We start from the raw sequence: 23,173 nt of genomic DNA on the forward strand, positions 1-23,173 counted from the left end.
CAGTCAATCATAAGCTGCAACAACGATAATCATAGATACTAATAGGGGAAGGTGGTAGGAAAGATGAGATGATGAGAAGGATAATAGCAATACAGCCTACTACATAGGTAAATATTTTTAGGCCTAAGAGTGCCGTGGAAATTAGGTGTTCAGAGTGATGGCACGGGGGGTGGGTGGGTGGGTGTGGGGACTGTCTGTCTAAATCAGAGATGTCAAACACAAGGCCTGGGGGCCAGATCCGGCCCGTGGTTTCATATGGCCCACGAAGCCATCCTGGAAACAGTGAGGGAATGGCCACTGCTGCCCTGGCCCTGGCCCAGAGACCCTCTTCCTGCCAGAGGCCCTCAGATCTGTCCCACTCCTGTCCAGGCCCCCATAGGCACCCTTGATGCCAACAATGTAGAGCTGGCCATGCCCACCCAGTAGGCCATACGCACTTTAGCCACACCCACCCAGTAGGTCACGCCCACCCCGGACCCCTGAGGGCAACCGCAATGCTGATGTGGCCCTCAATGAAATTGAGTTTGACACCCCTGGTCTAAATGTTTTGGCATGCAATCAATGCCTTGTAGCTGAATCCAGAGCGGAGAAGTTGAAACTGTCCAGGATATCTTCTCAGCCCTCTTTTTGGCTCATGTACTACACAGGTCCTCAGTGGAAGGCAGGCTGGTAGTAATTGTTTGTTCTGTGGTTCTAACTTGAAGTTTGTACCTGTCCTGTTTGGTTGCTGTGCCAAACAAGACAGTTATTAAGGTACAAATGACAGACTCAATTATTCCTCCATAGAACTGTATCACCGGATCTTTGGGCAATGGATCACTTGACTCTTTTTGTGGTGGGCAAACATACAAACTGCAACAATGTATTCCTGCAAAAGGTTTTTTTTTAAAAAAAAATGCATATTGCCAAAATACTGACAGGCTGTTTTTGAAGGTCGCTCAGTTTTTTTTCCATGTGTGTTTTTCTTTTCATATTGCAAGCATGAAAGAAAATGCACAAACACAAAAATCATTCAAAAGAAAATGATGGGAAACAGTAATAAATTTTTATTTATTTTTTTATTTTTTAATTTAATTCCATTTATATCCCGCCCTTCTCCAAAGACTCAGGGCGGCTTACACAAGCTTAGCAGTAGCCTTCATTCTATGTATATGCCTGCTTATTAGGGCTTTCACACACACACACCCAGTGGCATTATTGCAAAGTCAGCTTAATTGCCCCCAACAATCTGGGTCCTCATTTTACCTACTTCGGAAGGATGGAAGGCTGAGTCAACCTTGAGCCTGGTGGGATGCGAACCTGCACTAATTGCAGGCAGCTGGTGTTACTTAAGGAGGCATTAGCCCACTGCTCCACCAATGACCAACAGGTAAAATTATTATATTAATGGAATGAATGGAAGAACACAAAAGAGAATAGACATGTTAGTTGTGTTGGTTAAAGCTAAAACTGTTATAAACCTTTGAATAAGCTATATATTTAAAATATGAAATTACAGGTAGTCCTCGACTTACGACAGTTTGCTTGGTGACCGAAGTTACAAAGGCACTGGAAAAAGTTACTTATGGCCATTTTTCATACTACCATTGCAGCCTCTCCATGGTCACATGATTTACATTTGGATGCTTGCCCACTAGCTCATATTTATGACCGTTGCAGTGTCCTGGGGTCATGTGATCCCCTTTTGTGACCTTCTGACAGGCCAAGTCAGTGGCGAAACCAGATTTCACTTAACAACCATGTTACTAATTTAACAACTGCAATGGTTCACTTCACGACTATGGCAAGAAAAGTCGAAAAATGGGGCAAAACTCACTTCTCGCTTGGCCTAGCTCACATCTAAACTGCCAGCTTCTGGTGAAATAGGAAATCTAAGCCAAAGAAAAACATTGTGCCATGGGATGTTGGCGTTTGTGTGTGTGTGTGTGTGGGGGGGGAAATTAATAGGGAAAATGGCCCTTTGAAAATTGATAAATGGTTCTTTAATCCAGTCCTTAATGCTTAAATAATAGTCTTTTTCCAGCCTCAGTATAGTTCTCTTAGCTAGTCTGTGTAACAGAAGGACTGCCATTTTGCCTCCAACTTCAGTTTGTCGTTGTAGCGTGTCCTCCATCTGCAGCCAGTGTTTTTAAAGTGCCATCGGGTTAGACAAGATGTCTTCACAACGCAGACCAGCTGTTGAGAAATGCCTCAGGAAGTAACAGCACTGTCAAGAGCTTTCAACTGTTTATCTTGTTTAGCTAAACAGTAAAATGAGGTGTTCTTTGGATTTGTATTCTTTCCCCAGCATCACAGTTTTGTTTTCTTAGCTCCATGCTGTGTAATACATTAAAAAAAGGTTGGGGTATAGAAGAATAGGATGGAAAATCTTGAGGGATGATTTCAGGATACACTGAGAGAATTACATTCCTAAGTGATCCTGTATACAGTATATAGAATAACAGCATAACAGAGGTGGAGGGGACCTTGGAGGTCCTCTAGTCCAACTCCCTACTCAAGCAGGAGACCCTATAACATGTCAGACAAATGCTTGTCCAATGTTTTCTTAAAAACTTCCAGTGTTGCAGCACCCACAATTTCTGGAAGCAAGTCATTCCACTGATTAATTGTTCTAACTGTCAGGAAATTTCTCCTTAGTTCTATCTTGCTTCTTTCCTTGATTATTTTCCATCCACTGCTTCTTCTGCCTTCAAGCGCTTTGGAGAATAGGTTGGTCCCCTCTTCTTTGTGGCAGCTCCTTAAGTATTGGAACACTGCTATCATGTCGCTCAATAGTCCTTTTCATGAAACTAAACATACCCAATTCCTGCATCCATTCTTCATATATTTTAGCCTCCAATCCCCTAATCATCTTTGTTGCTCTCCTCTGCACTTTTGTAGAGTCTCAACATTTTCTTTATATCGTGGTGAGCGAAACTAGATGCAAATTTAAATAGTTTTTTTTAAAAAAAAAATTCTGAAACTGCCACCACCAGTTGGGTAATTTGTTTCATTTCCCAGCATCTGGTTCTGAACTCTATTAAAAGAAGTAATGTTAATGTTGCATGACCATTATAAAGGTATCAGTATCCATTTCTCATGGGGACGCGGTGGCTCAGTGGGGTAGGACGCTAAGCTTGTCAGTCAGAAGGTCAGCAGTTTGGCGGGTTGAATCCTGAGTGCTGCGTAACAGAGTGAGCGCCTGTTACTCGTCCCAGCTTCTGCCAACCTAGCAGTTCGAAAGCACATAAAAATGCAAGTAGAAAAATAGGGACCACTACGGTGGGAAGGTAACAGCGCTCTGTGGGCCTTTGGCGTCTAGTCATGGCCACATGACCACGGAGACGTCCTCGGACAAGCGCTGGCTCTTCGGCTTTGAAACGGAGATGAGCACCGGCCCCTAGAGTTGGAAACGACTAGCACGCATGTGCGGGGGAAACTTTACCTTTACCTTTTATCCATTTCTCATCATGGATATGGGGAAAGGAATTGGCTATTATCTGCCATTCCATCAACCCAGCATTTTCCTAGTGGACATTATTGCATCCTCTTAAAATCATCACAGGTCTGAAATGGAGTGGAACATCAGAGAATGCTCTTACCGGTGGATTAGACAGCTGTGATACAGGTATTCTGTATGAAAATTCCGTCAATAAATAGGACCCAGGCAGAAAGCAAGAACTATACCACAGATCCCTTCTCTTAGCCAGCTAATGTACTTCTGTTCGCTTGAGTGCAAGCTTGGTTGTCCCATGGCCATTGTCTTTAGATTTTAGCCAGCCCAAAAGAGGCTCGGAGGAACCTTTCCAGATTCCTCCTTTTAATTTGTTTTCCTCCAGCAGATTAAAAAAAAAGGATGAACAAGGATGCCACCATACATAGGAGCCAACAAGTCTATAGCTGTCTTCCCATTGTTTCTTTTTCATTTATCTCCTGTATCATGAAGACTAAAAGAAGCTATAGGGAGCCTCCATTTTTTGCAGAACTCTGTCACAAAAGTCACAGGAGCCATTCAGACAACACATAAGAGGGATTAGTTTAGTCCTAAATTTCTTTAGAGCTAAGCAGTTGGGGTAATTGATCCATTTTTCTTGTTCCCATTACATGCTTTCCCTCCACAAGACCAATATGTGTGAGTTTGTTGAAAGTTGTTTAAAGCTTATATTTAATATTCATACAATCTCTTTGCCTCAAAGATTAACTAGTAGATCTAAAAAGACCTGAAATATGGAGTTGGTTCAATCAACTTGCTAGGTGGAAACAGCCAACCAAGTAATACAAGCATGTGTCTTAAATTCTTATACTTTTGACAGGATAGTAGAACGGGATAATAAACTTTTCCCTATCTTGGCGCCCTCTAGATATATTGGACAAATTTCAAATCTCCTAGTTAAATTGATTGACTGTTGAGAGAAAGGCAATTCAGTCCACATTCATGATCTGCTCTCTCAATGCCAGTATTTCATCAGCAGCTTCTCCGTCTTTGTAGCCTAACAGAAATCTAGGAATCCAAAATCAAGGGAAGTCCTTTCTCCGCAGAGAATGCTAGCTTATACAACACTACACTTCAGGGCTGCTAAAAAAGATTTCAGTTGTGGTGCTGAATCAACATTCTCCCATTGTCCTAATAATGCAGAGAGCCAGGACCAACGAGTCTCACTTGGAGCTGTCCACGGTCCTGCTCTCTCATGAACTACTAGATTTTATTTCCCTTATAGTGCAGTACAGTGTCTTAATTTGGCACTACCAGTGTTAACTTCTGCACAGTTCAAATCATATTGAATGGATGCCTGCCAGCTGCTAAAACCTGCTGTTGATAACAGACTGATGTAGCTATTATCCCAGTAAGTAAGAGGTATGTAATGAAATTGTGAGGGTAAATGATAAAAAGGCAAACTATTATTTGTAGGTCTCTGAGTATAATTCTAACCCTGGCTGCAATTACCACATCGGTCCATTCAATTGGAGGGTGGGCTCCATCAAAGCTTTAAACAAAGAGAGAGTGGCTCATTGGTAGCACATTGCCTTCCCCAAAGCAGATATTAGGTGAAGCGAAACCAGGATGCTGATTGGAAGCTCTAATAATGAAGGCAAAGCTCAGATAATTGGGAACATATGGCCAAAACAAAGTCATTGGAAAGATCCTAATGTTTGGAGAAACTGAAGGCAATTAAAGAGGAGAGCAACAGAAGACAAAATGGTTGTACCCTGTTAGCAATGGCAAAACTGTGAGGTTATTTCTCACAGACAATTCTGGTGGAATTGTGGCCAAGTGACAAAAACTGAACCATTGAACAACAAAACTCACACACTTAATGTGCTGAAAATTCTAAATTCTCCTGTTTATAAAGAACGTTGGTAGCAGAGAAAGCTCTCTACCTGAAACAGTGCCATTTTTTAAAATGAAGTCGCGGAAAGGTCATAGACTAGTCAGACAGACCCATTCCTTGGTACAAAAGCAACTTTAGTAAATCATAGTTTGCTATAAAAGGCCTTCAAATACAGTATGTTGAGGATTCAGCTAATCCAGACATGTCAAACACAAGGCCCAGGGGCCGGATCCGACCCGCGAAGTGGTTTCATGTGGCCCGCAAAGCCATCCTGGAAACAGTGAGGGAACGGCCCCCACTGCCTTGGCCCTGGCCCAGAGACCCTCCTCCTGCCAGAGACCCTCAGATCTGTCCCACTCCTGCCCAGGCCCCCATAGGCACCCTTGATGCGAATGATGTAGAGCTGGCCATGCCCACCCAGTAGGCCATACGCACTCTAGCCACGCCCACCCAGTAGGCCACGCCCACCCTGGCCATACCCACCCGGCCCCCTGAGGGCAACCGCAATGCTGATGCAGCCCTCAATGAAATTGAGTTTGACACCCCTCAAACGATAACATTAGCTACTACGTTCTACCTAACCCAGATGGAAATGGAACAAGAATTACATCAAACATCAAAAACTGAGCTATTAAAGCAATATTTCAATGATTATAAAGGGGACACCAGCTTGGCAAAACTGTCATTTGGATGGTCTCCGTGGATTCAGATAAGAGGTGGAGGAAGAAAGGGAGACACATTTGAGAATTTAAAGACACTAAGATGGAAGCCTGATTGGCACAAAAGGAAGGCGAGAGTTAGATTTAAAGATTTAGACTTGTCTTTTTTTCAGGATTTGTAAGGACAGAACTTAAAAAATCTTTTTTGATGGACCAAGGGGAATCTTAAAAAAAATAAACTGATTTCATATTTAGGTTTTAGATTTTTAAAGGAAAACAATTAAGCTTTTAGAATAAAAATTTGAATTATACTATAGAATTTAGAATCTTATAAGATAGTATTTTAATAAGTGTTGAATGGTTAAGACAAAAAATCTTTTCTAACAATTGGTGATTTGTTAAGATGAAAACTAGAATTTACTGTTAAATCATAAGAATGATTTGTAATGAACAATGTAAGTTTTGTAGACAAGAGAATTATTCTTTACTGAAATAGGGAATTGTAGGTTACCCCAAAAGTAAGCTTTCTTCTGTATATTATAAGCTACTTTAGAGTATTTTATTGCAATTAGGTAAAACTTAAAAACAGGATTTTGATATGTATTAGTCTAATTACATTGAAAACTTTCTTAATTGATTAGGTCATATCTAGAAATGTACTAACTTGATCACTTTGACTATGTGAAAACTAAGGGAATCAGAGAGGGAATCTTTATTTTTTTTTTAATTGAAAAGTTTTAGAGTACATTTTATCTTTAACAATCCCCCCTCCCCCCACCCCTCCCTAACCCTCCCTATCCCTCCCCCCCATTCCCCCTCCCCCCCCACTTCCCAGAGCTAAGTACAAGGTATAAAAACAAAAAACAATCATAAACATCCATATGCTAAAAACAATGAACTATTAATTCTATCGCCCTCTAGCTCATATAAAATGACTACAAGCAATACTAACGTTACATATAAAAAAGGAAAAAAGAAAAGAAAACTTATTCAAATGCTAAGTGAAACTTTTTAGTCCCATATTTGTTCTGAATATAATCAATCCACTTTTTCCACTCCATAATATAACGTTCTTGCGAATGATCTTTCAAGTAAGCCGAGATCTTTGCCATCTCCGCCAGGTCAGAAACCTTTAGAGTCCATTCTTCTATAGTCGGCAGTTCCTCCTTTTTCCAATATTGACCTATTAAGAGTCTTGCTGCTGTAATTAAATTCAACATCAACTTAATGTCCACAACAGTAGCATCTGTAATTATGCCCAGCAAAAACAATTGCGGACAAAACTTTATCCTTTGCTTAAAGATCTTTTGCATATTCCACCAAATTTTTATCCAAAAAGCCTTAACCTTTTTGCAGGTCCACCATATATGAAAATAGGTTGCATCTTCACCACCACATCTCCAACATTTAGGTTGATAATTCGGATACATACTTGCAAGCTTTTTAGGATCTAAATGCCATCTATAAAACATTTTATAAAAGTTCTCTCTTAAGTTTTGAGCTTGCGTGAATTTTACGTTCCTCACCCAGATCTTTTCCCAAGTGTCCATTGTAATAACTTCTTGAATATTCTGGGCCCATTTTATCATACAGTCTTTAACAAGTTCTGTTTCTGAGTCAATATCTATCAATGCAAGATAAATCTGTTTAATATGTGCTGGACCCTGATTTCTAATTTGCTTTATCAAATTTTCATCAGTCATTGAGAAACCAATTTTCTGATCTTCTTTCCACCTGGCACGTAATTGAGTATATTGGAACCAAGTTTGAACGATCTTCTCATCTCGCAAGAAATTGTACGGCTTCAAACACCAGACGTTCCTTTCCAAACTTAAGATCTCCTTATACGTAGTCACATCATGTTTGAAGCCTACATTTATGTTTTCTATTGCATGTTTCGGGATTGCCCACAACGGCATCTTGCAATCTAACTTATGTCTATACTTCTTCCAAACTCTCAACAATGCCGGTCTTAAAATATGCACTTTAAATACATTATCTACCTTCTTATCATACAACAAATATGCATGCCAGCCAAATAACAAGTCGTGGCCCTCAAGATTTAATAATCTCCCTTGTGTCAAATTAATCCAGGGAATCTTTATTGATGCAACCTGAACTATTTACAAACAATTTGTTATTTGTTACTTTTGACTACCCAACCACCATATTGCTTCACCAATACCTGTATATGTAAATACTGAAAAACCAGTAAATCATAGTTTGCAACTGAAAACTGATTGGTCCACTGAATCCGCTAAAACCAACCCAACACAGACAGATTAGGACTTAATGCACCATGGAACTCAGCCAGTGGCAGAGCTCACCTCACACACGTGGCTAAGGCTTTGCCGCTGCTGCGTTTTCACTGTGCGCCAAACTTGGTTTGGTTTAACTTTGGCTCTGGGGTTTAGCCTTTTCTCCGAACCTGATCCGCTTAGTTCAGCGTTATCCCAACCTTAGGAACTTGAAGATGCGTGGACTTCAACTCCCAGAATTCCCCAGCCAGCTATGCTGGCTGGGGAATTCTGGGAGTTGAAGTCCACGCATCTTCAAGTTCCTAAGGTTGGGAAACGCTGGCTTAGTTAATTCACGGATCCGTAGATTACGGGGACCAGGGAAAGGCGTTCCCATCAAGTCGTCAGAATCAGGTCAGTCCAGTCGCTGATAACGGACCACGCCGTGAGGACGCGACCACTCACGTGTTCTTTCCAAACACTCTTCCATTTAGCCCGCTGCTGGGGACCGTCACCATCGCCTCCCGATCCAACCCCCCCCCCCCTCGGCACGTCTTCTTGTTCGACAGAGAAGCGCATCGGTGGCCTTTTATGTGCGCGCTGGCCATCCTCACTTCCCCCGGGCGCTCCGGACCGGATCGGGGGTCCTTGCTGGGGAGTTGGGGGGTGCGGGTGGGGAGACTGCTGTGCCCGTCGGGGAGGGAGGCGGAGCGGAGCCCTGTGGACGCTGCGGAGGCTCCCGACCGTCGGTCCCTTTTGGGGACGATTCCGTGCTCCGAGGAGTGGCGCGCATGCATGGAAATAAGAGTAAGAATGATGATGATGATGATGATGATGATGATGATGATGATGATGATGATGATAATCATCCTAGGCTGCTGCTGCTTCATTTCAACCGTCCTACCCAGAAAGAATCCCTTTTTCCCTTCCGATGCCTGAAGCCGCGCACTCTGCCCTCTCGGCAGCCGGGGATCCGGAGCGTCTTTGAAAGCCGGGACCGGGCTCCTTCCCCGGGGACGCCTAGCCGGCTCCTCCGCTTCGCCTCGTTCCTGCTAGGGTCCGTCGGCGTCACGCGGGCAGAAGGAGAAAAGTTGGTCGTGGAAGTGGGCTAGGTAAGCCGGGCGGCGGGGGGGGGGCGGGGGAGGGATCGTGGTGGTGGAGCTGCTCCAGGAAGGAGGGGTCGGTCTTTCTGCTTTAGGGGACCCTCATTCTACCCCCACCCCCCCCATAATGGACCCCTTTGAAACGCAGGAGGTTCCCTCCTGATCTTTTAGATGCCTCCTGCAGATGTTGTAGCTGCGGTTTAGAGGTAGCGGGTGTCTTGCCTAACAACAATATATTAATAGTGTTAATAGAATTATTAATGATACTGCCTAATCATAATTATTTATTTATTTATTTATTTATTTATTTATTTATTTATTTATTTATTTATTTATTTATTTATTTATTTATTTATTTAAATCCCATTTATATCCCGCCCTTCTCCGAAGACTCAGGGCGGCTTACAATCTAAGAAGCACAAATCAATGTGCTTAGCAGTAGCCTTCATTCTATGTATATGCCTGCTTATTAGGGCTTTCACACACACCCCAAGCGGCATTATTACAAAGTCAGCTTAATTGCCCCGAACAATCTGGGTCCTCATTTTACCTACCTCGGAAGGATGGAAGGCTGAGTCAACCTTGAGCCTGGTGGGATGCGAACCTGCACTAATTGCAGGCAGCTGGTGTTACTTAAGGAGGCATCAGCCCACTGCTCCACCAAGGCTAATAATAATAATAATAATAATAATAATAATAATAATAATAATAATAATAATAATAATAATAATAATAATAATAATAATAATAATAATAGATGGGAGGCTGGCACTTTCCCGTGCGCCCTGGAATTCTATAGCCATTGGAAGACTTATCCTGCCGAATGATAGTATTTTAGTTTACTTTAATTTGCTCTGCTCTCCTGAGTCCATAAAAAAGAAAAAATACGGTAGAATATTTCATCAAAGGGGATTTGATCAAAAGGCTCAACAATCAAAAGAAAATAAAACAATGAGATTGGGACACATTCAAACAGAATTCAGTGGGGTAAGCCAGCATTTTGACATTACTCCAGACTGAGAGATTTTTATCTTGATTGGTGATCTGCATCTGACTAGGTTAGGATGGATGGGTGGATGGATGGATGGACGGACAATCAGACAAATTGTAAGATATGGTGCTCCCCCTTCTTTTAACACTTTTGGAAAATAAAAGCTCCACCGTTAGTTTATAGCTATTATATTTCTTCAGTTACGTTATATTTTATTAAATTTCATCATTTATTTAAAAAAATACCATTTATGTGGACTGAAAGTACGAGAAACTAAATATGTAGAATTTCTATCTTAGAAATTTCAGATATTTACTTTTTACTCCACTCTTGCTGAACAACAGACCATTTCTTCATAGAGCCTCATTTGTCTTACGTAAAATTTATCTGTGTAAAAATGGTGCAGGTTAGGCTAGGTTAAGAGAATAAAGCTGAATTCATACAACTAAGTCAATGAAAGACTAAATAATTGGTCTTGTTAAATTTGTCCATTGTCATTCTTGGGTTATTTTATTGCAGACTTTTTAGGAGTTTAATACTTAACGTAATAGATTAGAAAAGGGGTTTCTTGTGTTTTGTGAATGAATGCAGCTTACAAGTCCTGAAATATACAGACTGAGTTTGACCGGTCAACTAAGTCTGATTTCACTGCATAATAATTGATTCTTCCCTGAACTGATACCTTCCAGATGTGTTGGCACTATTAAATTCACAGGTTAAGCTTCTCATTATACCACAGTGACCTTTGATAATCCAGGTAAATAATGCAAAAGAATGCCTGTTGGTGGAAAAGGTTTCACAGATACTTTGGTGTCAGAAGTGGAAGTGATATTGACCCAAAGGGTCATATTGGTTAAAAAGATGGAAGTAGAAGCTCAGCCTGGTTTCTTTCAGAGTGTTGTTTCTATATTCCGGTTCCTACGTGCACATTTTTTAGTCAGTGGCTGCAGCCTCTATCCAAAAAGGGATGTGAGCAGGTCCCTCTGGAGAGAAGAATCACACCTTTTCAAAGTAGACATTCCCATTTGCAGCAGCCCTCCTTCTACCGAGAGAACTCCAATGATGAAATAGACACATGAACTAGCTCATGATTAATGCAGAAGCAAAACAATGAATATCATAGATGAGTTAATTTGTTAGAGAAAGCTGAGTCTCGTGAAAGGACTGGAAAGTTTTTATGCTAGTTTCCTCTTTCTCCTCCCCTCCAATCCACGTCTTGCTTACCTGGCATGTTTCTTTTCATTTAGCATATCTCAAGTTCTGTTTCCTGCCACCATCAGAGCCATTGCCTCCTCCTTCTCAGATATGAGGAGCAGCTGATATAGTAGTCCCTTCAGATCATCAAACACTGACTGAATGCATAACAAGGGCCACTTGCAGCTCATCATGGATTATGACAACAGCACAGAGACGGATGATTCGTATTTGTTCCCTGCACCTCTCCTCACAGGTGTCACTGTGACTTGTTTGCTCTTCTTCACGATTGGAGTTTTAGGAAACATGACGACAATGCTGGTGGTCTTCAAGTTCCGGGATATGAGGACAACCACCAACTTGTACCTCTCCAGCATGGCTTTGTCAGATTTCTTGATCTTCCTTTGCATGCCCCTAGACCTCTTCCGCCTCTGGCAGTATCGGCCCTGGAATTTTGGGGATCTTCTCTGCAAGCTCTTCCAATTTGTTAGCGAGTGTTGTACATACTCAACCATACTCAGCATCACAGCCCTGAGCGCGGAGAGATATTTTGCTGTCTGCTTTCCACTCAGAGCCAAGGCGGTGATCACCAAGAGCAAAGTCAAGTTCCTTATCCTTGTGCTCTGGGTGATATCTTTTGTCAGTGCTGGGCCCATCTTCATTCTGGTTGGAGTTGAGCATGAGAATGGGACAAATCCTTTGGATACCAATGAATGTCGTATCACAGAGTATGCCATTCATTCAGGGTTGCTGACCATTATGGTTTGGACCTCTAGTGTCTTCTTTTTCCTGCCGGTTTTTTGCTTGACGGTTCTCTACAGCCTCATTGTCAGAAAGCTTTGGAAGCGAAAGAAGAAAGACATTGGGCCAAAAACCTCCATCAGGGACAAGTACAACAGACAAACAATAAAAATGCTAGGTAAGGTACCTGATACAGTATACTTTTCCCAAGAAAAAGCCTGCTTATTTTGTAATTTCAAGATGTGAGATCCATAGTATTGTCTATTAAACCAATTAAAAGTCAGGTTGAAACATGCAACATTTTAAGTAACATGTCCTTCAGATTAGATTTAAGAAGAGACTGGACAGCCACTTGTCTGAAATGGTATAGGTTCTCGTGCTTGAGCAAGGGGTTATTAGACTAGAAGACCTCCAAGGTCCCTTCCAGCTCTATTCTGACTGATTGATTGATGAAAAATAGATTAGAAAAGGGGTTTCTTGTGTTTTGTGAATGAATGCAGCTTACAAGTCCTGAAATATACAGACTGAGTTGCGTAGCCTTGCATTCTTTAGCAGATACAGCTTGCGTAGCCTTGCATTCTTTAGCAGATTACATTATAGAATTACATTATAGAATAGCCACACTAGCTATGCATGTCTCATTGGTACATAATGAAAAGTTTGATTCTTCCTCAATGATTCTCCAGATTGTCATTTGACCAAGAGGTCCTAGTAAATATCCATTTGGATATGTGGACAGGACTGATCAGAAAGTTCCATTCAGCTTTAGCTTTCCCTGCCTCCAAGTGCGGTAGAGTTGTTACGATGGATTAGGAGTGAAGACATTCAGCTTCAACTCCATCCTCGGCCATGGAAGTTCACTGGATGACTGTGAGCCAGCCATTCACTCTCTGCCCATCCTAACTCACAAGGTTGTTAACTCCTTCTCAATTCACAGGGGCATCTATTGGGGGAGGGGGTCCAAGAAGTCTATGTGATGGCCATGCAATCAAAGTGCTCCCCCCCACTTTTACCTGTGTTGCATATGAAACGGGTGAGGCTTTGACCATAAAATCATGGATTGACCTTTTGACGCCACTATGCAAATGGTCCCACTGAGTCCAAAGGAGTTCATTCCTGAATGTTGATTGTGACTACGCAAGTGAGTCTCCCTGTTAACAAAAATTGGTGGAGGGATGCTATTTGAGCTACTGGAGGAAAAGCATGATATTCACATAATAAACAAATAACTTTAAAAAGTGTACCGATTTTGAACTGAACTGACATGTCATAAAACGTAAATAAGAACCCGAGGACATGATCTGAACACCTATAAAAATGAAATGATTGCCTCTGGGCTCCTGCAGGGTGCACTTTTTCACTGTCCTCAGTCAACAGGTTAGGCTAGCTCAAATATCTGTTTGGTTCTTCAAGCAAACTGTGAGATGCTTAAGGCTCTGATGATCACATTTCTTCCTGCTATGACTTTCCAACATCTCTGAAATAACTAGGAAAGGCTTCCAGATTTAGAAAAGACAAAAAAGACAGTCAGACTACTTAAAGCTTCAGTTTGCAGAACACTTAGCTTGGCTAACAGGCTTTCTAGCTTTCTGCAATATATGGAGTCATAATTTTACCAAATTGTGATTGAGCCACAACCTAACCTAGGTTAAAGCTATCAGGTTTAACATTTTAGTTATGAATATCCATTGGATTTTTAATGATCAGGTTGAATATTGTGTTGGATAGATTTTTAAGTCAGTCTTGCATATAGCATGGTTGATTAAATATGATGGTCAGAATCTACAAATTTATTTTCCCTTGGGAAAACTGGCACAAGACAGTTTGATAGACTAGATTGCACTTTGAAGCCTGAGTGAGGAAATCCATCATGCCTGAAAGGTTCAGTTTTCTGCTTGGGAACATGTGACAAAGAGTAATGTGATAACTTGCCTCCAGATACCCATTGGACTGGATTGCATCCAATAAGAGATTCCTGTGTAATAAACATTACAAAGAGTTAAACATATAATGCTGCCAGAAATAAAAATAATCATTTTTCATGTATTTAATAGCTTTTTCCTTTGGTCACATTAAAAATATTTACATTTTTGAAGCAACTTTTGCAAAGACTTGTGGAGTGCAAATTTGGCATTTCTGCTACTTGTTATTGAAAGAAAATGAACATATCGTAAAGAATAATAGAGCTGGAAAGTTAACACTCTTGTCATAATCCTGTACACTACTAAAAATAAGTTTTATAGAATACAGGGAGACTCACTTGCGTAGTCACAATCAACATTCAGGAATGAACTCCTTTGGACTCAGTGGGATCATTTGCATAGTGGCGTCAAAAGGTCAATCCATGATTTTATAATACCCAATAAAAACAGTTGCGGAGAGAACTTTATCCTTTTCTTAAATATTTTTTGCATGTTCCACCAAATTTTAATCCAAAAAGCTTTAACCTTTTTACAAGTCCACCATATATGAAAATACGTTGCATCCTCACAACCACACCTCCAACATTTGGGCTGGCAGTTCGGATATATACTTGCTATTTTTTTAGGATCTAAATGCCACCTATAAAACATTTTATAAAAATTCTCTCTTAAATTTTGGGCCTGTGTAAATTTTACATTTCTAACCCAGATCTTTTCCCAAGTACTTTACAAAGGTTTTAAGTAAGCAAATGTCTAACTGGTTATGCAAATGCATCTGCTAGGACTTTACTTGACCTGGTTAAGCACATTGTGTGAAACAGCCATCCTATTAGATTAAGAAAAAATGTTTCCCAAGTTGCAAGGAAGATGGTTGGGCAAAAGAAAAAGGTCTTTCTGTATTGCTATAGAAAGTCATTGATTTTACAAACTGCAATAAAAGGGATTGGGCTTTCCCCCGCTCCCCCTTATTGTTTTTTTTAAAAGTTATAATTGTCTCTTAACTCCAGAAATAGTTATTGACCCTGTTTTCTCCCAAACTCTTTACCTGTGATCCAAAGAGGAGGTAATAGCTACAAAAAGCGTCAATTTGTAAAAAAAAAATTATGGTTTTAGTCATTCTTGTTTCTTTTGGTGGAACAATTGCACATCTCTGAATTTTATTTCTTTGGTTGAGTGGGGGAAAAAAATCCTAAAGTAGTTTATGACTAAAGTTCTGAGTGCCGCCTTTCAATAGACATAATTTGCCCTCAGTTGCCGGTTCCCCGCCAGAATTCAAGGCTGTCTCCCAGCTCTGATTTCTTTTCAGAAGAACACTCAACATAGACATGACAATTTGGTTCTCCCCAATAAATCACAATTAAAGTTACAATAAAGCTCTGTGGTGTTCTATTGAAATGTGCCAATAAGCATGTAGCAATTTGAGAGGGCAATCAGGTTAGTATTTTAAGATGTTACAACAGGGGTGTCAAACTCAATTTCATTGAGGGCCGCATCAGCATTGCGGTTGCCCTCAGGGGGCCGGAGTGGGTGTGGCCAGGGTGGGTGTGGCCTACTGGGTGGGCGTGGCTAGAGTGCGTATGGCCCACTGGGTGGGCGTGGCCAGCTCTACATCGTTCGCATCAAGGGTGCCTATGGGGGCCTATGAGTGGGACAGATCTGAGGGTCTCTGGGCCAGGTCCAAGGCAGTGGGGGCCGTTCCCTCACTGTTTCCAGGATGGCTTCGCGGGCCACATGAAACCACTTCACAGGCCGCATCTGGCCCCCGGGCCTTGTGTTTGACATGTCTGTGTTACAAGATTACCATCTTTTAACTCAGGGGTCCCCGACCGCCGGTCCATGGACTGGCACCAGTCTGCAGCATGCCAGAAACTGGGCCGCACAAACAAGCAAATCCCCATGCATGCATGGGATGCAGGCGGCACAAAGAAACCGCATACTCTCTGGTCCACAGAAAAATCTCTCTCCGCGGAACCCACCCCTGGTGCCCAAAAGGTTGGGGGCTGCTGTTGTAACATCTTAAAATAATGACCTGATTTTTGAAAGAGATGCTTTCAAGGAAAGAACAGAGGAGACATGGACTTCAGTATGCAGAATGGGGGGCATTCTGAAGTGTTCAGGATCAGAGAAGAATTGATGTACGATAGTGGCTCAAGGAGTTTTAAAGTTGCTGTGCTCTAGGATCCAGCCAAGCCAATCCTTGATTATGCTCCAACAGCTTCTTTCACTCGTCAATGAAGAAACAGTTTAGAGTAGCTCAGTTGAACAGTGTAGCTTTATTCAATCCGAATAGACTTGGAAAGGACCTTGGAGGTCTTCTAGTCCAACCCCTCCTCAAGCAGGAAACCATATACCATTTCAGACAGGTGACTATCCATGACTGTTTTCTTAAAAACCTCCAGTGATGAAGCACCTGCAACTTCTGGAGGCAAGCTGTTCCACTGGTTAATTTTTCTCACTGTTAGGAAGTGTCTCCTTAATTCCAGGTTGCTTCTCTCCTTGTTGGTTTCCATCTAATATTACTTGTCTTGCCTTCTAGTGCTTTGGAAAATAAATTGACCCCCTTCTTCTTTGTGGTAGCCTCTCAAATACTGGAATACTGCTATCATGTCACCCCTAGTCTTTCTTTTCTCTGTACTAGCCATACTCAATCCCTGTAACTGTTCTTCTTATGATTTTGTCTCCAGGCCTTTAATCGTCTTAGCTGCTCTTCTTTGCACTTTTTCCAAAGTCTCAACATCTTTTTGCAAAGTCAGCCAGTTACAAATCCATCTGGTGGTGATGCTATCTACCCCACATTTTTCTAGTTTACCAAGAAGTATGTTGTGGTCTACTTTGTTGAAAGCCTTGCTGAAGTCTAAGTATACTATGTCCACAGTATTTCGCTGGTCTACTAATTTAATCACTTTGTCAAAGAATTAAATAAGATTGGTTTGGGATTCAAACAAGTCTATTTATTTATCTATTTATTAGCAATATTTAGCTATAGTTTGTTCCAGTTTAATAAACTCCAGGATCCAACAAAATCTAGCGAAGTACACTAAAAATATATCAGGAGAATAAAAACCAACAATTAACAATATCCAAGGCAATTTTCAATTAATTTAAGAGACCAATCTCCCCTAAAATAGTGCTGCTTTGGGTTCTTTTTGATAATAATAATAATAATAATAATAATGTCAGAAGGGACCTTGAGGTCATCTAGTCCAACCCCCTGCTCAGGCAGAAAATCCTATACCAGGGGTGTCAAACTCAATTTCATTGAGGGCTGCATCAGCATTGCGGTTGCCCTCAGGGGGCCGGGGTGCGTGTGGCTGGGGTGGGCGTGGCCTACTGGGTGGGTGTGGCTAGAGTGTGTATGGCCCACTGGGTGGGCATGGCCAGCTCTACATCGTTCGCATCAAGGGTGCCTATGGGGGCCCGGGCAGGAGTGGGACAGATCTGAGGGTCTTTGGCAGAAGGAGGGTCTCTGGGCCAGGGCCAAGGCAGTGGGCACTGTTCCCTCACTGTTTCCAGGATGGCTTTGCGGGCCACATGAAACCATTTTGCGGGCCGGAACCTGCCCCCGGGCCTTGTGTTTGACATGTCTGTCCTATACCATTTCAGACAAATGGCTGTCCAGTCTCTTCTTAAAAATTTTCAGTGTTGGAGCATTCACAGCTTCCGGAGGCAGGTTGTTCCACTGATTAATTGTTCTAACTGTCAGGAAATTTCTTCTAAGGTTATTATGAACTGCCTGTTTGTAGTTTTCACCTATTAGTTGTGATTTTCCCCTTTGGAAAATGGAGAATAGGTCCACTTCTTTTGTAGAACAGCTCTTCAGATTTTAAAGACTGCCATTATATTTCCCTTCAATAATCTCTTAGTAGGCTAAACCTAACCAAACTTTTAGCCATCTCTCATCAGGCTTATTTTGCAGATCTTTCACTCCTTGAGCTTTAACCCCCCTTTTCCCACAAGGCTGGCTTTAAACATTTTGGGCCAACAGGCATATGACGTCTCCTCTGTTAATACCCTTGTTTTGGCATTCAGGCAGAAAATCCCAGGACCTCTTCATTTTTGAAAGTGAGACTGCAGTAATAAATTAAGGAATTAAGGTAGTAATAAATGAAGGAACTCAAAGAGGAAGACTTGTTTATCCTCCTGAAAGTTCACTGAGTGATGAATTACTTGCTGCTTTTCTTTAAAAGTTGCCTCGGGTAGGGATATCCAAGCTGTGTAGAGATATTGCAGTGAAGAAAATGGCAGGTTTATTTCTTGTTTGTTTATTCCCATCATCACGAGGAAAAGTAATGTTTTGAGACCACTGATATGTCCTTCAATGTTATATCAGCAGAAGAACTGTATGGCTATATCCAGAAAGTCACCAAGAACCCTGCTTGATTTGAAGGTGACTTTAATGTATTTTATATGGCTTCAGGGAACAAAAGAGCTGAGGATATATCTTACGTATTTACCAGATTTATGTCCTGCTTTTCTTTCAATTGCTCATGACAGCTTACATGAGGATCTCATCCCTAGGAGTAGTTTGGGCAGAGAGAGAGAGAGTGATTCAGTCATTCAAGGAAATGCCTATGTAGAGGATGGCTTTAAATCTGGGTCTTCCTAATGTAACCACTACACTACATTGATTCCTATAACCCAGGGGTCTTCAAACTCGGCCCTTTTATGACTTATGGACTTCAACTTCCAGAATTCCTCAGCCAGCGTGCCTGGCTGAGGAATTCTGGGAGTTGAAGTCCATGAGTCATAAAAGAGCCGAGTTTGAAGACCGCTGCTATAACCAATGAATCATGTGGGTCCATGGCAAGTCCTAAAAGTTGATCATCACCTTACTCTTTGTCCTGATTTATAACCCACCCTTTTTATTTTCAGCGACTGAAATCACAGTTCTACCCCAAATGATACCATCTCCTTTTCTGTTTCCAGTTGGAATTGTTATCAGATCATCGATCTATCAAGCCCTGACATAGAAACTTCTACCACAGACAAGATACACATTTGAAAACTTCCATGGTCTTCCTAAGAAATAATTTCATCTGTGTTTACCTATGTTCTGTGGTAGGACCCCCCCCCAAGGGAAATTAATTTCTCAGAGGAACCAGATTTCTGTGAGAAACCTGGTGGTCAACAACATCCTGCCTGTGACTCTTGAAGTAATATATTGATGCTTTAGCTTGTAGCTGTCTTTCACCTTATTTTCCACCAGTGAGTGGCAACCACCAGTGATCTCACTTATGATGAATTACACAAGATGATTCTATACTTGGTGAATAATAATACCTTTTGCTTGTCAAGATCCTTGACTTCCAGCATTATGTGTTTGAGCACTTGAAGATAATTTAGGTTTCCCTTTCTCATTTTCTCCATTCTCTGCACAATTTTATGCACTTCCACATTATTTTTCTTTACTAAATCTCCCTTCTAAAGCTGATTCTAAATAGTCCCAAATCCAGTTGAAATGAATGAAGTAAGTTAATGCGTGTCAATTCATAAACAAGACTTAGATGCAACTGAGATTTTTTTTTTAAAAAAAAATAAGGTTGTATAACATGGACCATAGGCAGTGGTGGGATTCAAATATGTGAACAACCAGTTCTCTTTGTGGATGCCACTTCCGGAAGCCCAATCTGGGCCTGGGCAACAAAAAATTAGCTACCGGTTCTGCCGAACTGGTGCGAACTGGCTGACTCCAACTACTGACCATAGGTACCTAGTTTATATGTACCAGGACTATGTGAACTTCTCCTTTCTATTGTAGCTCTTTGGATACCTGGGGAAGTTGTTGTAAAGAATGAGGCATTGACTGTCCAGAGTTGCTTGGTACATGAGAGGAACAACTAGATCATAGGGCTTTGTCTTGCAAATGAGCAACCAAGATAGTGTCAGTTCTTTTGGGGTCTTGAGTAGAAACGTTGCTGGGGAATGACATGAAACATTGGTTTTGATAACATATCAGCAACCAGTGTCAAGATTTCAAATTTGTGAACCTGTAGATTACAACATGCTTCTTTTGTGCCCCTCTGTGTCATCTATTCAAAGAGCTTTCATGTACTTTAACATTTTGGAGACGCGATGTAAGTAAAAATTATAATGTGGACTACCACCATCTTTTGCATAAGGCCGACAGGAATTTGAGAGATAACCAGCTGCCTAAGGCCAGAAACCTTTCCACAAAACCAAACAAAATAAATAGTAGGTTCTGTACAAGGCTTATGGGTGAGAGGTGAAGAAAGGGAGAAGCCAACATTGGTTTCTCTTTGCATCTTTCTCCAACGGCCTCTTCTTCTGCCTTGTGGTCACAGTTCTCTCGATGTGATGAACAACAAGGAACAGCTGGAAGACATTTGTTGCAGGAAGAATAGTTGAAGCATTCCTTTTTCTCCTGCTTCTTCTTCCAAGATGGATAGTCCAGATTCTGATCTCGAATACAACTTGGTTTTCTTTCCTCTGTGCCTTGAAATTTGAATTAAAGGGAGAACTCTTAGCAAATATTTTAATTCACTTTCATATGCACCTGCCCTTTCTCTCTCTCTCTCTCTCTCCCACTCTCTCTCTTTTTTTTTAAACTAGCGGTGGTGGTTTTGGCTTTTGTCCTCTGCTGGCTGCCCTTCTACTTGGGACGTTATCTCTTTTCCAAATCCATTGAGGTTGAATCCCTGGATATTGCCGTTATCAGCCAATACTGCAATGTAGTCTCCTTCGTTCTCTTCTACCTAAGTGCTGCCATCAACCCAATCCTGTACAACATCATGTCAAAGAAATACCGGAAGGCAGTTTACAGGCTCTTTGGGAGGAAGCCACCGAGGAAGAAAAAGGTTTTGGTGATGAAGAAGAGAAGATGCCAGACTTGGACAGAGCCCAGGGTCAGAGCAACGTGACCGCAGAGGTTGGACCGAGGTGTCATGTAAAGCCACTGGAGAAGGGGAAAGGTGTTCAGATTGGCTAAAAGGAAGTATTTCGTTCTTTCCATGATTGGGAGGGCTTGCAATTGAAAACTCAGGTATGGTAATGAAAAGGAGTTAAAAAAAAAGGCAGAACTGTGAGAAATATTATGACAGATGTTCTGTGTAAATATATTCATCAGCAGTGGGTGAAACAGCTATCCTTTTGAATCATTTCCAGTGCCTATGATTCTATGCATAAAGATGGGAATTGAGGTGTTTTATGTTTATAAAGCACCGACGTGAACTAACAGAGCCTGTCTTTATGCTATGCAGCCCAGCATGGGGAGGAAGTAGCTGTGACGCAGAAGCTGATTGAAAAGGTTTCCCCGTCAGGTGGGATCTTTACGTATTTTGTACTGGGTAAAGGAAGGAATGTCATCACAAGCAAGGAAACCTCCCTTTCCTGTGTAAGCAGGAAGACCTTGATAGTGGCCAGAAAAGATGGTTTCCTTCACCCCTACGGAACAGTATGCACCAGCCTGCTATGGGTTGCTTGCCACCTCATCAGTGTGACAATCAAGTTGTAGTGGATCAGACCCCCTTTGCAGAGACAGGAATGTGGTGGTCCTGGAGATAGAGACCCAGTAGAAGGTATCCTTTTCTGGTCAATATCTGTCAGTTAGAAGAAGTGTATCATGGCATACAGAGAAGGGAGCAGCTGTGCCAATCAATAGGTGATTGAGTTCTGGCCAAATCTGGTCAACCGTAATTCAAATCTAAGATGCCCAGAATGGAAGTGGTAGGGGACTTTGAGAGACATTAAAAAAAAACCTTTCTGCCTTGTTTTGAAAATGCCAAAACATAGCTTTGCACGTATCAATTATCAGAGGGACATTGAGAAGTTCAAATGATGGCTGATGTACAACTTTCATTTTGTAGCAAGCACATATACACATCTATTTTACATACAACAGCTGGAATGCTCTTCTTTAGAGAGCTTCTGCCTTCAGGTCTAACACAGGGAGACAATACTAAATCTATTTTTTTAAAAAAGTAGCGCCAGGGAGAATGCTAGCTCATTTGCATTCTTTCAAAAAAAATGGATGGTAGGTGGTACATTTAATTATGAATGAAGGCAAATATTCATGTCCCAGGATAATGTTGCAGGATCCAATCTGGGCCAGTCACCAGGACCAGAGGTTTAGTCTTCCAAGCTTTTGGACTCATGCTGGAGCCCATCCTCAGGGATCTTCTCTCTAGCAGACAGTGTGTGTGTGTCTAGTGAAGTGTGTGTGTCTAGCAGTGTGTGAAATGTCTGCTAGACAGAAGTTCCCTGAGGATGGGCTCCAACACAAGCCCCAAAGCTCGGAAAACTAAATCTCTGGTCCTGGTCACCAACCCAGGTTGGATTCTACAACATTTAATTATATTTATAGTCACATCTACTTGCTCAATTAAAAAAACCCCCATGTAAATGGGTATTCCTGATTAATAAACACAACTATATGGACTTACGGTTCACTGTGGAATAGCTTTCAGCAAACACTGGAAATTTACTGTAATTAAGTTGACCTAGTAAGACATCTACTAGTTTTTTAAAAAAAATATGGATGACTGTTTCATGCAACAGATTACTCTGATGAATATGCCTACGGGAATGGCTTCTTATATATTAATGTGGTGGGTGGAAGTTATTTGGACATATTGTATTGTGTGCAGTGGCAGGATCAAAAATCTATGTTGTAACGGGTAAGAAAACCAGATGAATTGTTTGCAATTGAGGATAATGTTAATCTGGGTCACCCTAGATATAGGATGTTTGCCTGAGTTATGACAACAATTCAAATTTATAAAGTTTGGGATGAAGCTGCCTTATAAATGTGGAGTACAATTGCTAAAGCTTAATAACAGGAGTGGGCTGGAGTTATTATTTTTGCTGTTCAATATGGGCTCAACATTACCAAACATTATTTGAGAAATATTTTGTGAATTTTGGAAGTTCATTTTTCTAAAAGAACCTGGCACAACTAAACATTTCCGTTCTCAAGATGATTTTGCCTAAACTTCAAGAGGGCGTCTGAGGTAAGATGTGGAACCGAACTATACTATGCTCATCAATGCTATACAGAAGGA

The 23,173-nt window shown here is 41.4% G+C and overlaps 1 protein-coding gene across 1 annotated transcript; it reads left to right on the forward strand.

Moving 5' to 3' along the window:
- Positions 1–11,655: 11,655 nt before the first annotated feature.
- Positions 11,656–21,034, forward strand: GHSR (growth hormone secretagogue receptor; the record flags this gene model as incomplete). The annotated part of the gene is made up of 2 exons (XM_083364871.1): positions 11,656–12,412; positions 20,727–21,034. 2 exons carry the CDS (start codon positions 11,656–11,658, stop codon positions 21,032–21,034), a joined length of 1,065 nt encoding a protein of 354 aa, XP_083220997.1.
- Between the last annotated feature and the right edge of the window lie 2,139 nt (positions 21,035–23,173).

Source organism: Vipera ursinii (genome assembly GCF_947247035.1).
Source record: "Vipera ursinii genome assembly, chromosome: 5".
Taxonomy (NCBI): domain Eukaryota; kingdom Metazoa; phylum Chordata; class Lepidosauria; order Squamata; family Viperidae; genus Vipera; species Vipera ursinii.